Here is a 20,196-nt window from a genome sequence, read left to right as displayed (position 1 = left end):
ATTAGATTTTACATTTTTACATCACTTAATTGTAATTTAATGTCATAAATTAGTTTCATGCAATGATATATCATTATAAAGTTAATTTTTATAGTAAAGTGAAAATGGTTTAAGACAAAAATAACTTAACTTAAAGTGTCTTTTGATGGTTATAAACTTTCATTTTCTACCTCTTACTAAGATTACATTAGTACATTATAACATTAAAGGTACAGTTAATTTATGCAATTAATTTAATGAGAATGTCTCTTTATAAAATAAAGCTAAAAAATACCGTGCTGTAGCACGGGGATCTATACTAGTGGTAGAGTAAAATAATTCTTATCATTAGAATCTTGTTCTTACGTTTATTTATCCTAAATCACATAATTAATGGCTTATAGGTTTTTAAACTGTAAGTAGATTATACATCCAATATAGTACCGCCAATTCTATAGTTTTTGAGCATTATAATAAAGTTTTTTATTTTTATTTTAAAAATTATGAGTTTTACAATAATTTTTTTGAGTTCATTTGCTTAAACATCAAGCTTAAAAAATTACAAAAAAAAGCTCAAAAACTATTACATATAAGCCTAGTTAAATTTGAGTTTTGACGGAAAAAAATTAAAATCTAACTTATAATAAATTTTAATAAACTCAGAAAAAATATACATATGCTCAAAAACAAGTAAAGTTTGAGGTCATAAACTCAGAAAAAATACACATGCTCAAAAACAAATAAAATCTGAGGTAATACATCCGATGTATGTTCTTTTTTCTCGTTTTTAAATGGGTGTAACACGTTTATACGAGATTAGAAAATGACGATTTTTTTAGTAGATCGTCTTTACAAAAACTAAATTTTGAAAATTTTAAATAAATTGCATTTTGAACTCGTGATTAGAGTTTGTGTGCGTCAAAGTTTTTGTACCGAATAAACATTGACTAACCATATCTTTGGGTCACACCGTTTTATTTTCAAATTTACTATTTTACCAAATATATGCAGGATTGTAGTCAACATGGGTAATTGAGTACGATTGACAACTTTATTAAAGTTTTTGTAACATTGATTTAATTGAATTATACAATTATATAATTTTGGCGCTTGAGATTAAAATTTTAAGTGTTTTAATATTCTCCATATGTAATTTATAGGGTAGGTGTTGTTTGGTTACTTCCCATGTCCACCATTGCCGACTCAAAATTGCTTAACAAATCAATTCACACATATTTGCTTGTATTTTTTGTACTTGTTTGAATGCAATCTATATATGTCATTTGTTAGTCTTATTTAGTTGATTCTTTTTTTTTCTCCTTTGTATTTTTTGTGTTACTCAATAACTAGTTTGGATCCCGCGCAATGAATGCGCGGTATTTATAGAGTTTTTATTTTTATATTATACTTAATCATGCTAAATTAACACTTTATTAATTTTTTATATTTCACATCATTATTGAACTGTAAATTATTTAAGAAAACTGAGTAAAATTGAACTCTGAGTAAAATTGAACTGTATAATAATAGTGGTATCTCATTAATTGTTCATTTTTCTCGTTATTGTATTTTATTTCGAGAAAAAACAATTAAAACTGAAAATTTAATCTAAGATTATTGAGTAATGTGCTGAAATGTATTTTTTTAAAGTATTTTTTATAACACAAAACTAATGATTCCAATTTTTTTTGTCATGAAAGTAATCAAAACTATTTATAGTTTTGTTTTATACATAGTATGAGTCAAATCATTCTCAAATAATAGCATCAATAAAAGATTTAAAAGTTTATAGTTTTATATTATTTATATTTTAATTAAAATACTATAGTTTAGTGTTTAGTGAATATTATAAATTTGATGAAAAGATTTTTTAATGAAAAAAATTATATAATAAAATACATTTGTTCCGGGTATAATTCCAGAGCAGTTATAAGTTACCACCCGTGCTTGTAGAATGACGTCTTTGGTTGAATCCTCCTTGCGGTCTCCTGAAACGATGAACAAACTGAGGGCTCGGCTTTGGGCCGAGCGAACTCACTCTGACGCTCCAGTCAGTAACTTAGAGAGGTAAGTTGTTGTTACTTGGCAAAGTACGTATTGTAGAGAGATAAGAAAGATATTACCAGGTGAATAGTGATTCTTAGGTTAAATTGTGGATCCTCTACTCAATGAGAGTATAGGAGTATTTATAGACTTTCACCTTTTGTCACGTAGTGGCCAAGTGGCCAAGTGGCTAGCAGGTGGAAAGACTGATCTACCCCTCGGCCGAGGGACCTATGGCAGGCCGGCGGGCCCTGTTGACTCACCGCCGAGGGGTCTTGGATATGAGTTCGCGGATGTATGCCCCGGCTGGCTGGTTGGCCCGACGGGACCCATCTGACAGGCCGACAAGCCTCGTCGGTTAGGCTGTCTAAGCCGTTGACTTGCTGTGGATATCTTTGACCTTGCTCAATATGTTGACTGGTCAGCGGGTGCAGAATATGCCCCATCAATTTGCCCCCAGCGTAGTCTATGCCGTGGTATGGGCTCCGATGTATGTTGAGCGTATATTCTGCGCAAGACAAAATTTCTGCCCCGGCTTCTTCTACCTCGGCGTGGCTCTGCTGAGGCCGTACCATATCCCCCCTCCACATGGTTGTGTAATGGACATCCGATGTGGAAAAGGCAATGACGTTGGCTGAGACCAGGGTGGAGAGTGCCGGTTGTTTCTGATTGCCCCGTAGGTGCTTTCGGCTTGGTTGATCATGTTGCCGGCGGAGAAAACGGTACTTAGGAATTTTGTTGAGGAAGATGAACAGGCAGAGAGATATGAAGGGGCGTGTTGAAGACGCTTGTTCTTTGTTGCATTGATTGACATTCAACCGTTTGCAACGATTGACATTCTCGTGGTTGCATGTTCGACACGTGTCTGTTTGTTGATTGGCTGACGTTTCATGGGCTGTGCCCTGATTGGTCCCTCTTCATGGGCTTTCCTCTATAAATAGGGTACTTAGTCCCTGAAATTGGCCACCAATTTCATTTTCTCAAAAATTTTCTTCTTTCTAGCCCTTGTGACGAAACCTCTCTCTAGCTTTCAGAATCATCACTCCGGCGTGGCATTTTCTTCAAGGTAAACAAATAAATTTTCTCTTTTTAACTCAAGTTTTGTTGTAACATGTCTTCTGCTGGTGCTGGACCTAGTAAGCCTGCGCCGGGGGGTTCCCCGTCGCGTCTTGATGAGGAGGAGATACTAAATGCCATCCCGAAAAGGTTTGGGGGCCCTAGGTCTCCGTCTCCTGAAGTGGATCCAAAAGCTCCGGAGGGTTAGCAGGATGATGATGTTGATGATGATTGTGAGGAAGGGATTCCTTCTGGTGAAGAGAGGCCGCATATCCTGGATCACGGCGAGGCTTGCATGACTGGTCCTGACCGTGCCTGGACCAATAAATTCGCCAGTTGTTCCGGTGGAACTCTGTTCGAGGGTCACTTCTACTTCGGTGAGGGGTACAAAATTGTTATCCCTGGGAAGGGTCAGGCGGTCTGTTGCCCTCCTCCGGGTCATATCGGCGTATATATCAGGCATCTGGAGTATGGCCTCCGGTTTCCTTTGAATAAACACGTCACGGCCATCATCAAAGCTATGAACGTCGCCGTGGCTCAACTGCATCCGTTGGCCATTAGGACGATAGTTGGCTTCGCGTGGCTCTGTCTTTTCAAGGGGGAGGTACCTACAGTTAATTTATTCCGCCGGCTTCATCATTTTCGGTCATCGACCCCCGGTAAGGTGGGGTGGTACAGCGTGCAGATGGAGCCGGGCGTCCTCTCTGTTGATAAGCTTTCTTCCTGCAAGGACTGGAAGGGGCGGTGGGTGTATGTCGAAGTGCCGGATGACTATCCGCTGCCCCGGTCCTTCCAAAGACACAAGTCAACTTACGGTGCGAGAGTAAAAGGGAGCGTGAGAAATGGGTCTCCCAGAGTAAGCACAAGATGGATGCCAGCAGGGTTCCTCTTGGTGCCGACGAGGAGCGGGCGATGCAGCTGTTTGATGCTGAGAAGGGATGGGTGCCCCCGACCCAGATTATTCTTCAGGATGAGCTGCTTTGCCGCGTCGGCCTCATACCGGCCCTCAACCAGGGTGAGTAGGGTCGGTGTGAGGCTCATCTTTGCCTATTACGCTCCTGTTTTTAGAGCTTTGCTTTACTTCTTTTATGTAACTCTTGTCTGGTTTCTTGTAGACCGGTTTGGCCAGGATCTGTCGGAGGAGACCTTGAAGAGGTTAGGGCTTGATAAGGACGAGAACGTCGTTGAGCGGCACCCTCAGGCTGACGCGCGTGATCGTAGATTGGCTCCCAACGAACTTATGGACAAGCAGCTGAAGGCTCTGGATCAGGCGGCGGCTCAAGCACGGGTTCTCGGGGGCGTGCCGAAGAGAACATCAAAGGCAAGATCCAGGTCGGCGACGTTGTCGATCCCAACTCCCTCTTCAACCCCAACGGTCCAGAAGGAGCATGTGGAGGTCATCGATGTCTCCGAGGAGATGGTGACCGTTGCGAAAGGCCCTCCTCCTCCAAAGAAGAGAAAAGAGTCAATGCCGGCCTGCGCCGCTTAAAAAGAGTGATTCACCCGGTCCCCCAACTAAGAGGGTCCAGACGGTATGGACCTAACCCGTGGTTCGACTTAGCCGGTTCATTATGCATTCCCGATGACGAGACTCTCGATGTGTCAATGAATGTTGACATGGATGCGCCGTGTAAATTTTTTGTAGATCCGCCGTCGTCGGCGCCGCCGTTTCTTGCGATCGGCAATTAGAGAAGCGACTGAGAAGGCGGGTGATAGGAATGTCACGATTGACTCCGCACTCCGAGAAGGTTCCCCCGCCGAGCTTGTGGCAAAGGGTACAAAAATATCCAAGAGGTCGAAGTGGACTCAACCGGCCGCTCCTACATTATGGAGCAAGAGCAGGCCATGGCCCAGGCTGGGCCTCTGATCCAACGGCTTAAGATTGACCTCTCCGCGGCAAAGGGGGAAGCCGGGAAGGCTAAGCTTGACCTCCTAGCTGCTCGGAAGCGTGCGGAGGAAGCTGAGAAGCAGCTATTGGCCGAGAGGGCCAAAGTCGAGGCTGCTGATGCCACCTCTGCCCAGTTGCTGGAGGAGCGGGACAGGTACAAGGGCGGCTACGACGCCGTTGTTGCCAAAAGGGAAGAATGGAGGGGGATGTATGAGGCTCAGTCGGAGGCACTTGCGGACACTAGGGCTATTTCTTGCCCAAAGGGAGAAAGATATTGAGGTGCTTCAAGATAAGGTCCTCCCTGACTTGTGCGCTCAATTCCGGGATCAGGCCGAGGAAGCGACCAGGGAGGCAATCAAGAGGCTCATTCCTGAAGACTCCTTCCCGTGGGAGAAATTTGAGCAGCTTTTGGATGAGATGGCCGATGCCGCGGAAAAGGCGGTTGCGGAAAAAGAGGAGGCAGCGAAGGCGGCTCAGATAGCCGAGGCCAAGGCGGCCTATGATGCAAAGGTGAAGGAGGCCGAAAAGAAGGCTGAAAGGCTGAAGGCATGTGGAGATGACAAGCTTTCCTCTGGGCCGGCCACCGAAGTTGACGCTGCTGCTGCCGATGATGGGCGGCATCAAGCGTAGGGAGACGGGCGGTCGTCACCAGACTCACCCGGCGTCTCGGATAGCTTTAGCTGTTCGGGGGCCAACTACTGAGCCTTTCCTCCCTGCCATCTTTTGGCGCTTCAAATATCATGTCTGTAATCTTTTGCTTCTCTTTTCCTTGTTTATGTAAAACTTTGGTAGGTTGCGTTTTGGCTTATCCCTATGGGGACGGCCGTCGTCTGCATTCTTCTCGTTTGTAATCTGTTGTCATTAATGAACGTTTGCTTGTTTTGCCTCTGGCTTGGCCGAGGTCTTTTCTTGTCTTCTTGCGTTATTAGTTGAGCGCTTTTCATTTTTACCTTTGGCTTAGCCGAGGCGTATCTCAACTGTGTTTAACGTCTTTTTCCTGAACATGTTAGCGTATCGATCGTTGTGTCCCCTGTCAGGCCTTCGGTTGGCCGAGGCGACTAGGGGTTACGACGCGACAGCGTATGTTGGCGTATCGATCGTTGTGTCCCCTGCCGGGCCTTCGGTTGGCCGAGGCGACTAGGGGTTACGACGCGACAGCGTATGTTGGCGTATCGATCGTTGTGTCCCCTGCTAGGCCTTCGGTTGGCCGAGGCGACTAGGGGTTACGACGCGACAGCGTATGTTGGCGTATCGACCGTTGTGTCCCCTGCCAGGCCTTCGGCGGGCCGAGGCGACTAGGGGTTACGGCGCGACAAAGATTCTTGGGGTGATTTGCCGGCTTGGGCCGGGGCGTCTACCTCGATATGACCGCGGAGGGGATAAACACTTTGATGGAAAAATTGGGTGATCCTTCATTAGATGTAAACATGCGTTGGGGTGCCAACAATTGTTTTGGACACCTCCGCCGCTACACAAAGTATTTCCTGAGATTGTCGGTGTTCCAATGGCTCATCAGAGGCACACCCTCCATGTCGGTCAGCCGGTATGTACCCGGCCTCATTTCCTCAACCACTTTGTAGGGACTCTCCCAGTTGGCCGTTAGTTTACCATGAATGTTTCCCTTGTTGGTGGCGGTCGACTTTCTTAGGACTAGATCCCCTACTTTCAAGTCCCTTTTGTGGACTCTTCGGTTGTAAGCTCTTCTCATTCGGTTTTGGTATACCGCCAAGTTGAGGCGTGCTGTATCTCGGCTTTCTTCAACTAGGTCTAGGGAGGTTCTTAAGCCTTCCTCATTTTCGACCGGGTTAAAGGTGGTCGTTCTGAATGTCGGCACCGTTGCTTCAATTGGCAGGACTGCTTCGGACCCGTAGACTAAGTGGAACGGACTGTACCCCGTTGCTTATTTCTCCGTGGTTCGAAGGGACCATAGGACGCCGGGTAGTTCATCGGCCCATCTTCCCTTTAGGTCTTCAACTGTCTTCTTCAAACCATTGAGGATTGTTTTATTGGGCGCCTCCGCTTTGTCCGTTGCTCTGTGGGTGACAGACGGAGGAGTATGCAAATTTGACACCGAGTTCTTCCAGCCAGCTCATTATTGTGTCACTCCAAAACTCTCGGCCGTGGTCGAATACCATGACTTTGGGTAACCCAAAACGAGTTATGACATTTTCCCAGATTACCCTTCTTACGGTTGCTGTCGTCTTTGCAGGTACTGCTACAGCTTCAACCCATTTGGTGAAGTAATCAACGGCGACAATCAAGAACTTTCTTCCGCCGGATGCCGTTGGAAATGGCCCTAATAGATCCATCCCCCACTGTGCAAAAGGAAGGGGATTAAGTACCGGCTGCAGGTCTCGGGACGGTGCATGTATCACCGGAGCATGCATTTGACAGTTGTTGCATTTTTTGGTCTTGGCTCTGGAATCCGCAAGCATGGTGGGCCAGAAGTAGCCGGCTCGGAGAGCTTTATGGGCTAGTGTTCTTGCCCCCATGTGATGGCCGCAGATGCCTTCGTGAATCTCTGTCAGTATGAGCTCCGCGTCGGCTGGGCCGACACATTTCAAAAGTGGCCTTATCACGGACCTTCTGTATAATTCTCCTTCGAACACCAAGTACCTTGCTGCGATCCTCTTTATTTTCTGCGCGAGACTGCGGTCCTCCGGTAGTTCACTTGTCAATTTGTACTTCATTATCGGAGTCATCCACGTTGTCTCGGTCTCTATGTTACCCACCATGCCGACGGCCTCGCAATGCTCTTGGCCTTCCCGATGTCCACCAAAGACGGTTCGGCTGACATTCTTGATGGTTGAATTGGCGAGTTTTGAGAGAGCGTCGGCTCGGTTGTTTTCAGACCTGGGAATGCATTGTATCTGAAAAGATTTTAACTTTGAGGTGTCAGTTTTGACCCTTTCCAGGTATCTTACCATTCCGTCGTCTCGAGTCTCGTACTCTCCTCTGATTTGATTAGCCACCAAAAGTGAGTCTGTTTTCACAATTATGTGCTCCGCCCCTGCGGCCCTAGCTAGCTCGACTCCGGTTATCACCGCCTCGTATTCGGATTCGTTGTTTGAGGCCGAGAAGGTAAATTTCAAGGCGTGCTCGAACTCGTCCCCGTTTGGGGCTGATGATAAGTATGCCGCTCCCCGAGCCGTTCGTCGTGGAGGACCCGTCGGTGTATACCTCCCATACTCCGGTTTTGCTCTTCTTGGTATGTGCATTCGGCCAGAAATCGCGGTGCTGTCCCTTTATCGAGGGCCTCGGCTTGTCTTGAATGCCGGCCGGGATAGCTCTATTGCCCATTTGATGAGCCTGCCGGATTGCTCAAATTTTTCCAATGCTTTCTCCAACTACCGGGTCGATTAGGACCGTCACGGGATGTGCGTCGAAGTAGGGTTTCGATTTCCTTGCCGACGACGACGACAAAAAGGCGCTTTTTCAATCGGCGGGTAATTTCTCTCGGCGGGCAATAGTGTATGGCTGACAAAGTAGATTGGGTGTTGTTGCTTGTCCTCTTCTCGACGATCACGGACGACCGTGGCCGAGGTAATCGCTATGTCTGATCTGTGTTTCCCAAGATCGGCACAGACGGGGTTGGGAGAGTCGAAGATGAGTTTTCGATTGTTTGAAAGCCGTGCTCTCTCCTCCCCCCAGTAGAAGTCTTTATTCCCCTTCAACACCTTGAAGAATGGGGTGCTTTTGTCGGCTGACCGAGAGATGAAACGGGCCAGAGCCGCCATCCTCCCGGTCAGTATCATGACCTCCTTTCGATTCCTCGGCTCCGGCAGGTCTAGGATCGCCTGGACTTTGTCTGGATTGGCGTCAATTCCCCCTGCACCGACAAGTACGCCGAGGAACTTACCCGCCGGACACCGTTGCATTTCATTGGGTTGAGCTTCATCTTGTACTTCCTTAGTGAACAGAATGTCTCGCGTAAATCAGCTAAGTGCTCGCTGTCGGACTTGCTTTTTACAATAGCATCGTCGACGTAAGCCTCAATGTTTCGCCCTTTTTTATTTTGGAACACTTTGTCCACCAGTCTTGTGTAAGTTGCACCGGCGTTCTTTAAACCAAACGGCATCATTTTGTACATGTATGTGCCGTTAGCAGTGATGAATGCGCATTTAGGCATGTCTTCCTCGGCCATGAACACCTGATGATACCCTGAGAAGGCGTACAACAGGCTTAGCATAGTGTAGCCTGCCGTCGCGTCGATTAAGCTATCTATTCGAGGCAAGGGATAGCAATCTTTGGGGCATGCTTTATTAAGATTGGTAAAATCCACGCACATCCTCCATGCCCCCGATGATTTCCTCACCATTACAACATTAGCTAACCACTCAGGATAGGTACAAGGCATGATGAAGCCTGCCGCCAGTAATTTATCTACCTCGGCTCTGATGGCCTCATCCTTCTCGGCTGAGGAGTTCCTCATCCTTTGCTTGACAGGGCGAGCGGTGGGGAGTACGTTTAGTTTGTGAACAATTACTTCCTGGCTCACGCCTGGCATCTCGGCCGCTGAGTAGGCGAAGACGTCTTTGTTCTTCCTCAGCAGATCTAGGAGTGCGGCTCCGAACTTTGGCTCCAGGTTAACACCGATAGTTACGGTGCGGCCTGGGTCAATCTCTACCTCCTCGGTCTCCGCTCCTTCAACCATGCCGACGGTGGTGCCCATGCGCTCGCCCTCCTGTTGCAAGGATGGGCTCTTCCCCTTGTCTGACTTCTTCGCCACAGACGGCGCCAATTGTTCCGGGTGTAATTCCAGAGCAGTTATAAGTTACCACCCGTGCTTGTAGAATGACGTCTTTGGTTGAATCCTCCTTGCGGTCTCCTGAAACGATGAACAAACTGAGGGCTCGGCTTTGGGCCGAGCGAACTCACTCCGACGCTCAAGTCAGTAACTTAGAGAGGTAAGTTGTTGTTACTTGGCAAAGTACGTATTGTAGAGAGATAAGGAAGATATTACCAGGTGAATAGTGATTCTTAGGTTAAATTGTGGATCCTCTACTCAATGAGAGTAGAGGAGTATTTATAGACTTTCACCTTTTGTCACGTAGTGGCCAAGTGACCAAGTGGCTAGCAGGTGGAAAGACTGATCTACCCCTCGGCCGAGGGACCTATGGCAGGCCGGCGGGCCCTGTTGACTCACCGCCGAGGGGTCTTGGATATGAGTTCGCGGATGTATGCCCCGGCTGGTCAAGTTGCCCCGGCGGGACCCATCTGACAGGCCGACAGGCCTCGTCGGTTAGGCTGTCTAAGCCGTTGACTTGCTGTGGATATCTTTGACCTTGCTCAATATGTTGACTGGTCAGCGGGTGCAGAATATGCCCCATCAACATTATAATTATTAATTTCCTTATTTAATGAATACAATTAAATTATCAATAACTTTCTTATTTATTAACAGAATGTTTTTTGGAGGGAAAACTTGTGAGTTCACATATTCGTTTATAAGATAATTTACTTATAGCAATGATTGATGATTGTTCCGGTTAATTTTGGCAATGATTTTTTACGATATTTTTTTTGAGCTTGCAGATTTGGCCCGGTGTGTTTAGTAGAATGCAAAATTAAAGGCCCAATTAGAAGTTAATATAGTTAGGCGGGAAAAAACGTAGAATCACCTATTCATTTAGTAAATAAGGGATTACCATATCATTTTTTGATAAGAATATATGATGATAATATCATGATGATAATATATGATATAACTAGTTGCATTATTGGCACAAACTTCATACGCGTCAATACAACTTTTAATTGCATTACAAAAGTCGCGTAAATTTGTGTACAAACACAAGTTGCTCAAATAAGTTATGTAGTTACGTACTCGTCGATAGGAGTGTAAATTGGTCCAGGACCCGATCATATTTGAGTTGAACCAAAAGAATTTATTGAACCAGAGACTGAACTGGTTTACTAATATTTTGGACCGAGAAATATTGGTCCAATACTGGACCTTGAATAAGAATTTGTCATTACTTGTGTAGTTGTGTATTTATGTTAACTTCAAGAAGTACCGATTAATTCTATACTTATAAAGATGAATAAACATGTACTATTGACGTGTCATAATGATAAATAAAACATCTTTACACAATATTTATAAATAGTCTCATTTAGATTAATGTAATAAAAAACACTAATCTCGATCTTTCCGGTCCAAACCAGGAAATTGGGTGTGAATGAAACATCTTGTGACAATAATCTTCATATTTTGAATGTTTCATAATTTAATTTGAACTAAGATTTATATAATATTTTTGGAACTGCTTTTGATTGATAAAAAAAAGCGACTAACTTTTAAAATTATAAAAAGTACACTCAATTTGCGGCCGAGACTATAATTTTATCACTTTGAAAATTATTAAGATTAAATCACAACATGAAGAGAATAATAAAATTGGAGCCAAATGACTATAAAGGTGGAATCTAGTGGCTAATTGAAATTCTGAGTGGTGTTAGCTTTGATCTTCCAAGAGCTATCTTCGGAATGGAATTCAACTGTATTAAGAGGTCGTATAGTTTAAGAAGATAGTATACAATGAAATGAATATGATTTCACAGAAGGTATGGGTATCTAAATCCATACTTTCTTAATGTTATTTGGTTGGTTATGAGTTTGTAACGTGGAAATTGAGTTTGAATCCTAGCTATGAGGGGGTGGATATGAGATGCTAAAAGGCTGAAGTAAATTAGAATCAACTATGTATTTAACTCCATTTTAAAACACACAACCAAACAATAAAATGGATCAAACTCATTCAAATCCTTTTTAATGGAGCCAACCAACACTCTAAGTTATTTATGATATGAGATTATGTTATTCTTTAAGCTCGCGTGTAAAAATAATAGTTAGCTTACTATACATAATTGCTATTACATTTATCAAATGCTCACATAGTACACACGAACACATCTAGTAAAAAGGTGGGCTTTTTATAATAAGAGATCATAATAGTAAAGTTATTTTGTTATGAGCTAAAACGTGTGGATCTAATGGAATTCTGGTTGCAGAAACTCTCGCATTAAAAGAGGGACATTTTAGATGCTAAATCTGTGTGTTATCAACTCAATTCGTAGCAATTGACAAAATTTTATGGGAAATCTCAAAGCATGATCAAGGACGATGTGAATTAGATATTCTAACTTTGAGGAAGTGATAGTTCAACATTGCTTCCGAAAGGCCAAAAAGTCGTTACTCATCTGGCCTATGTTGGACATTCTTGTCAACGTACTCTTTTAAAATGGTTTAAAAGTGTTGACCACAACAACTTACATCGCTCATTCGATAGAATAAAATAGGTTGGTCTTATCATAAATTCAATCAATCTAACCTCTTAAATAAAAGAAAAAAAGGTAGACAATGCATTTCATACAAAGATGCCCTAGGGCAAGAACTTATCACATAAATTCTCATATACCACCTCCTCCTATTTGTTGTCCATAATAATAAGATCTTCTTACAACTTGGATTTGCCCTCTTTTCATTTGTATATTTATTTATCCCTTCCCTCCCCAAACCCTAATTTCATTTTGTTGTCTATCCTTCTCACATTCATCAAAGATCAGGTAAATTTCTTTGTACCCACCTCAATTGATCACAATTCTTACCTGGGTTTTTCTTCTTTAGATCAATTGAATCAAACCCACTTCACAATTCATCAATGATGTTACAATTTTTATCATTTTGTTTTTATGATTAAGCTGAATTCTATCTAATCATGTTGTTATAATGTTGTTGCTTAACATTAGAATTAAAATCAATTGATTTGTTGTATTCAATTTGATCGAGATTATTGCCTTAAACCACTTTGCATGATGTGGACTCATTTTCCTGCCCTTTTAGGAATACAATTTAAATTATACTCCCTCCGATTCTTAAGAATTGTCGGCATTTGTTTAAAATAGTCGTTGCAAATCTTAAAAAGTAGGCCAATTCTGAAGAATCGGATGGAGCTATGGTATTGCCTTTTATAGCTCAATTTAGGGTTGGATCATGGATATATAATTTGATTTGGAATTTAGGGTACTTTTTATTAGTACAAGATTTAGATTAAATGGAGGGTTTGTTTTGAATTGATGTTTGATTATTTAGAGTTTGTATTTCTTGCAGCTGTAGTAGCATCAATGTAGTTGTCGTATCGAGAATTGATGCTGTCTATGACTAGATACTGGTGAAAAGGGGTGTATTTTGTCATGGAATCTAGTGGTGGTGATACGAATCATCTTGATGCTGATGTCCGTTTGCCACCTCGAAAGCGTTTGCTAGCAGTGCTGAAAAAGCAAAGCGCTTCAGAGAGTACTTCACAGTCCTCTCAAGAGAATACGCCGAGCCCTAGCTTAAGCCCATCGATTGGTCAAAGCCCAGTTAGCCCGCTGAGCGAATTTGATGTCCGTCTTAATCAGCTGTTGAAATCTTATAAGAATGGGTCGAACATGTCTCCTGAAGAGATAGCTTTAGCTGCTAAATCAGCAGCTGATGCTGCAGGTAAGGCAGCACAAGCTGCGAGAGCTGCTGCTGAGGAGAAGGCTGCCATTGCTGCAAAAGCAGTGGCTGCTGCTAAGAGTGCCTTGGATTTGGTTGCATGTGATGAGACGGGTAGTAGAAATAAGCACCAGAAGAAGAGCAAGTCGAAAAAGCATGTGCCTGTTCAGCTCTTTTACCATGAATACGAACCGATTGAAAATTGTGGAGCTGATGAAGAAATTGCCCGGAGATTGCATCGTGCTATGAATAGCTCTCCTAGAATTTCAAAACATTCACCTAAGAAGCTCAAAATCTCTTCGCCATGTGATAAGAGTGTTGTTTCTAATGGCACTAGCATGAGGAATGAGGATGTGAAGTTCCCTAATGGAGAAGGGAAGGGAGAAGTGGACTGTGAAGGGTCAAATGAAGAGTCGTACGCCGGTGAAGTTAATGAGAAGTTATCGGGATCTAGTAAGGATGATGAGGTAGAGGTGGATAGTGGTGAAGCTGAATCAAGTCACCAAGGATTAGATTGTTTGAGCATCAATGGTAGGAAGAGAGGTAGAAACAAGCAGAAAAGGCTGCCGCTAAGCATAGTATGTAGCTCAAAGGACCAATCGAACCAGAAAGAAGAGTTGCAATTGGCAAACTCGTTGTTAACTCTGGATAGAACAGATAATTCAACTGCTCTTCATTTGTCTTTGCCATCTGTTGACAGTGTGACTCCAATGGAAGTTGCTCCGACATGGAAATGCCAGGATTTCAAAGTGTCAGAGTGCATCAAACAAGACAAACTTGTGCAATCTTGATGTCTGAAACATTATTTGTCGACATTTCATCACAATGGAGCATGCCAATCAAAGCAGGGCTTCATCGTTCTTCTTGTAGAAAAGGTATTTTCTATATTTCGAGTATATTTTAATTTCCTCTTGTTGCATTGTGTTGACTTGTTGTCTACAATGTATATTTTATTGTTCAGCTTTTCATTTTTGCATGTGATATAGGATAGAAAGGTGCAATAAGAGTGCAGTGCCTTCAGTGCTGCACCGGATACATGATTTTCACTTTGTAGATCAAAATGTACAAGACAGTATAATGTAAGATCTTGAAATTATTAATGAATCGTGATTCGAATTGTTTCTCTACATCTTGCTTCTTGTCAGCAGTGTATCGTTTTTTATGGAGTGATTTATCGTTATGAATTATAATGATGTTTTAATGTAATGCGCAGTTTTAGTTTCTAAACTTGCGGGCAACCTTCGTATTGTTATGCCTTGCTACATGTAAACTTGGCTGCAGAAACTTATTAATTGCATGTGTAGAGTACAATGTAGAGATGTTATGTTTCAAATGTCTCTCACACTTAATAAGGCGGCACAGAAGTCAACTAGGTAAAATGATTTGAGTAGCGGTTATCCTGATCTGGGTTTGAAAACCTTTCACAGCCTTAAGATTTCCTTCTGGCCCCTGTTCCACCAGTAAAAAGAAAAATAAAACATTTACAAGGCATTGTCATTGGCCTATCTATTCATTCAGCTTTCTCTGAGGACCCGTGTGAGTTGTCTCTGCGAACTGATATATGGAGACCCTATGAAAAACTTACCGCGTTGATGGGATCGTTTAGGTTTTCTTCTATCTTGAGAAAAAATTCTCCTGACCAAAATGCACCTCGAGTAGCAATACCATTTTTGATTAGTTTTTTTCAGTTATTCATAGAATGTTCCCTTTAAACTGAAATGGCTTTTCTTACCATATTTGGAAGCAAGGTGTCATGGCCAGTGTGTTTGTGCATCTGACATTGTGTTTTGAGGCACATCAGAGCGACAATGCTCAGGATAAAGATCACTAGAATGCAAGTGTGATGCTATGGTCTTCTGAGCATCCCGTTTCTAAACAGACCCATCCGAATAAAAACACCTGTTGAGGGGAATAATGCTCCTACAGTCGTACCCTCCTAACTCCTAAGTTACCCAGACTTGGTTCAGAAACATTGCCTGTCAAAGTTTCGGACTTGGCTATTTTGTAAAAATCCTCCCGTTTTTTTGGTTTATTATGAAGGGTCGTACACATGCCTAAAATTTTGGATACATGTTCGTGAAGTAATTTGAAGAGTCGTGTGACATAGCCTACCCATGATGCGATTCTTTTTAGATGTTAGGAGATACTAGAAACTAATCTTTTCTCGGAGATGCGTCTGTTGTGGGTTAGTTTATGAACCCCTTGCGCAGGATCTTCTCTTTAAGCCTCAAGGTACCAAAGCAAGATATGTGAAACCTTTGACACGTGAGAATACAATCTGAATTCTGAATCTTATTTTTCCAAGTCCAGTGGGAGTTATATATAGCTTTGGAGTAGGCTTGCGTCTTCTTGGGGTAACGCGTGCATGAGTTGCCTCGTTCACACCTTCGTTTGAACAAGGGTCGGATAGGTAGGCACTTGGGAGGGAAAGAGATGGATACAAGTTTGGATGGATAGTAAATTGTGTAGGGACATTACGCGGAATACTAGCCGTCTATTTGGACTAGATTACCTCAGGGATTTCAGATTCAATCAATTTATGGAGTTTGATTAAATTAAATGCAGGAAACTTAGAAATGTCCACCTTTAATTGGAGTGTTATCGTAAACCTCTCATCAACTGGGGCCAAGAAAAACAACCAATTTAAGACAATAATCAAACTTTCGCTACAAGTCTGAATTGTACATTTGTACCAAACGTTCAGGGGACGATGAAAACCGTACAGATCTGTACAAGAGAAAGAGAGTAGTATTCTCCACATTAGTAGTATAAGCCAAAATTTACATTCTTTTGAAGTTATAGTTAGAACCAAAATTCTCGCTGTTGTGACCGCCTCACCAAAAAAATCAATCAAATATATTACATCAGGGATGATGAAAATTTCACATAGAGAAAACAAGGGAGATACAGGAAATCGAGTAATCTTATTAGAGCCAAGGCAAACCCACAACCAAATCTTGTAATTTCCAACTTTTAAGCCACATGGAAGAACAACACACCTTGTATATATGGTTGGTTATCCCGACATTGATTTGCTTAAATCTGAAGGTTCTTCATTCCGACAGATAATTTATCTTTGTTAGAGTTGTCATGCATAGTAAAAACCGGTTTAAGCCACGAGTGTTGTAAGCACTGTTGGGCAGTAGGCCGCTTCTCCGGGGCAAAATCAAGAATTGGGCACAGAAAACTGGCAAATTCCCGAGCTTCTGTTTCAGGGAAATTGTATTTCTCGACAAGGAGACGATCGAGGGACCAGTATTTCAATCTTCTGATCCGCTTGAGATCGCCATACCTGTCAAAGTAATCCTTTGACCTTACTCCCCCATTGGCTATCTGCTCAAGTTTACGCAATCACGTCACAAGTTCTAAATAGCCAAAATGCCAAACAAGTGGTGGAAGGATTAAAATTTCAAATGCTCACCTTCTTAGGCATTTTTCCAAGAAGTTCCTGCATTAGCGCAAGATGATCCTGAAAGATATGAGAATGAAAAGTTTAACACAGGCGCATTCTCATGCCTCATGAGCCAACAACATTCCTAGTGCCTCAAGGACTCGCAAATAGTGAGGTAAGGGGGTCACATGTAAGCTAACGCTATGTTTTCATCACATAAAGATTGTTTCCACAGCCCATAATATGATAATCATGTATGTATGCCAAAACTCTTCTCAATCTATCTGAACAAGATACGATTTCCACCCTATTTATATTGTTCCCATGTGATTTAAAAGGTGAAACAATGTCAATTTTGACCATTATTGCTCTATATACGTAAAATATGATGCAAAATGTCATGTTCGATTTATACGAACAAATATTATCATATTACCATTTGGCAAATGTTGCATCTACTATATATTGTGAGATAATTATGTTCGAAGTCGTCATCATTTGACTATCAAAATCAAATGGGATAATTTAAATAGGGAGGAGGGATTACAACATCAAACTAGTAAAGCAACAACAAAACGCCATATTGTAAAAACCGTATCTCACATACAAACCCAGGAATATCGGAAATGATCTTAAAGGCCATCTTCTATAATCCATATATATGTTTAATTTCACCAGATTATCCAATTCAGTCGAGGTACTATTGCTGTATTAGTAACAATAAATCACCGATTCAAAGGCATAGGCAGGCTAGCAGTATAGAAGATCGGTATTAGAATATAGAAAAAGTATCTGATATATTCTATTGAGAAGACCGGAGATTATCAGGAAAATACCTCATCCTCACTAAAGCCTTGTCCACCTTTAGGAGCAAACAACATGTCACCGGTAGCAAGCTCAAATGCTGTACAAGCAAATGACCACATATCGGCTGAAGCTGAGTAGCCAGAACGAAGAATAACTTCGGGAGCTCTATACTGCCTCGTCTGTATTTCTTCCATGAACTGCTGATCTGCCCAACAAGCACTACCAAAATCTACAACTTTGCACCTCATATTGATCCCGTCCAAAGATCTTTGTGGCTTTGGGTTTTGTCCCATTGAGGCCCTTCTCTCGGAAATCCTGGCCACCACTCTTTTTGCCCTTCTCTTAAGCTTTTTCTCGATAAAATTCATGGTTATTCCACCATTAAGGTTTATTCCTTCGGGTCTCTCGAGAATTGGGGTAAGCTTAGATCTGATGGGATCTTTAGAAGGATCAATGGGAGAAACTAGGAGGATATTTTCTGGCTTTAGGTCGGTGTGAAGTATATTAAGTTCTCGATGAAGATAGTCCAAGCCTATCAAAATACATTTGCAAATTTCTCTAACTTTATTGAAATCTAGACCTTTGTGATGATTATATCGAATCAGTCGGAGTAAGCTATCTCCAAGACATTCAAGGACCATGCACAAATGTTGCCCATTTGGACCCATATGCTTGAAATGATCAATCAATTGGACAACACACTTGGAATTCGACGAGTCTCCATCGGCTATTGCTGAAAGGACTTCAATTTCGTGAAGAGCAGCCTGTGCAAACTGTGGTGCACTCTTTTGAATCTTCAAAGCTACAAAACCCTGAAATAAAGACAACATTCATGAACGGAAAAAACAATACGGTATGCATTATAGAAGCTCTTAGTTGAAAAACATACAAAAGAAGATTGTTGAAGTAGCCTAAGCAGGTACCTAAACTCTCAGTTTTCAATGGACAAGTGGACAACAACAACAACATTACCCCAAAATATCAAGGGCTACAGCAAACGGAAAGGTAAAGAGGTCAGAAGCATGCCACCTGACCTCCTGTATTAACGAAATGAGAAAATCTGGATGACCTATAAATCGAATGACGGCTACATAATAAAAAGAAGCACAACTAGTGAGCCATTAAGCTCTATGTTACAAAATATTGTATGATACTCCCTTTGTTTCAGAATTCCTTCTCTACTCGATACGATACAAGACTTATAAGCTGTACTAGAAATACCAATACTTCTCTACTCGATATGATACTAGAAATACCAATATAAAAAAACTGCCCTTTGTTCCCTTCGAACAAAAGAATTTTTTTCCTTTAAAACGGAGAAGAACATAGAGGTGGTTGAACAAGGCAAAAGTATAGCACAAAGTGAAGAATTTAGCAGATGAATTATCTATGCATCTGCTACTGTCGCGGTAAGCCCTTCTGCAGAATCATTTCTAACAACAGCGTCTAATTGTCTCTTAACGAATAATTGATCAATGAATCAACATTTCTATCAATTGTATCCATCTCCATTTCAACACAGCTAAAACATTCAACATCACAATATCGAAACTGTCTAGATCCTTAATAAGTATACTTTCATATCGGATCAAAGACGAACTCAAAACTCAAGTACCTTTGAGAAGATTTGTTTTTGAAACAAACTGAGAAACTAAGTATAAATTATATATAAGTATATAACCCAACACACAGCTGATCACAAAATGACAACATATGGATCACCAATCACCACCAACTACTAGTATTGGCAGGTAAACCAGTAAGTCAGTAACCCCACATAATAATTCCATTAATTCCTTAGAATACTCAGATCATCATCAAACTACAAAAACCGATATCCATGATTCCAAATCATAGTCCCACAGCCACCACTATGATCCAAGATCATATATCATATACGCCCTCAATCTCGATCATTTGTTTACCTTTTTCATTCTTTGCCATACGTATTTTAATCAAAGGTAAACAAATGATCAGAACATTTAACCAAAACATAGGGACTTCCTAAGCAAAATTTCAGCAGAAATAAAGGATCAACAACAACAACAACAACAAAAAGAAGATAATCAAAGTTAAGAACATACAGAAGTCTGAATATCATAAGCAAGCCAAACAGTGGAAAATTGACCCCAACCCAATTTTCTTTGAGCAATATAACGACCACCATTAAAGGAATCACCAACTCTAACAGCATGATAACCTCCTTTTCTATATGATTCAAACTCCTCCTCCTCTTCTTCTTCTGACCCTGAAGATGATGAACAAGACATCTTCTTGTTTTATAAATTTATTGGTAAAGATTGAAAGTTTATGATGATTATGAGATTGACTTGATCTAAAATAATCTGGGTTTGCTTCAAAATGTGATCTTTGATTGTAAAATGAAAAGGGTAATGTTTAAAATCAGATGATTTGGGCTGAGAGAAAGGGTAAGAAGAAGAAGAAGGAGAAGAAAGGTTTGCTGTTATTGTTGTATATGTGGCCTTCAATACAAGACTTCTTCCACTTTTATCTCTTTTTATTTAATTATTATTTTCACTTGCATTT

General features: G+C 41.7%; 2 protein-coding genes across 2 annotated transcripts; one reads left to right on the top strand and one right to left on the bottom strand.

Moving 5' to 3' along the window:
* The first annotated feature begins 12,302 nt into the window (after positions 1-12,302).
* Positions 12,303-14,578, top strand: LOC141643442 (uncharacterized). Its single transcript, XM_074452605.1, has 2 exons — positions 12,303-12,535; positions 13,080-14,578. Exon 2 carries the CDS (start codon positions 13,163-13,165, stop codon positions 14,240-14,242), a length of 1,080 nt encoding a protein of 359 aa, XP_074308706.1. The 5' UTR covers positions 12,303-12,535; positions 13,080-13,162; the 3' UTR covers positions 14,243-14,578.
* A 1,601-nt stretch (positions 14,579-16,179) lies between these two features.
* On the bottom strand, positions 16,180-20,196 carry LOC141643441 (uncharacterized). The gene is made up of 4 exons (XM_074452604.1): positions 19,734-20,196; positions 17,679-18,461; positions 16,873-16,920; positions 16,180-16,784 (listed from the first exon to the last, which is right to left on the bottom strand). Exons 1-4 carry the CDS (start codon positions 19,917-19,919, stop codon positions 16,488-16,490), a joined length of 1,314 nt encoding a protein of 437 aa, XP_074308705.1. The 5' UTR covers positions 19,920-20,196; the 3' UTR covers positions 16,180-16,487.

The sequence above is a fragment of the Silene latifolia genome, chromosome 2, assembly GCF_048544455.1.
Source record: "Silene latifolia isolate original U9 population chromosome 2, ASM4854445v1, whole genome shotgun sequence".
Classification (NCBI taxonomy): Eukaryota; Viridiplantae; Streptophyta; class Magnoliopsida; order Caryophyllales; family Caryophyllaceae; genus Silene; species Silene latifolia.
This window is presented reverse-complemented; position numbering and strand designations above follow the sequence as displayed.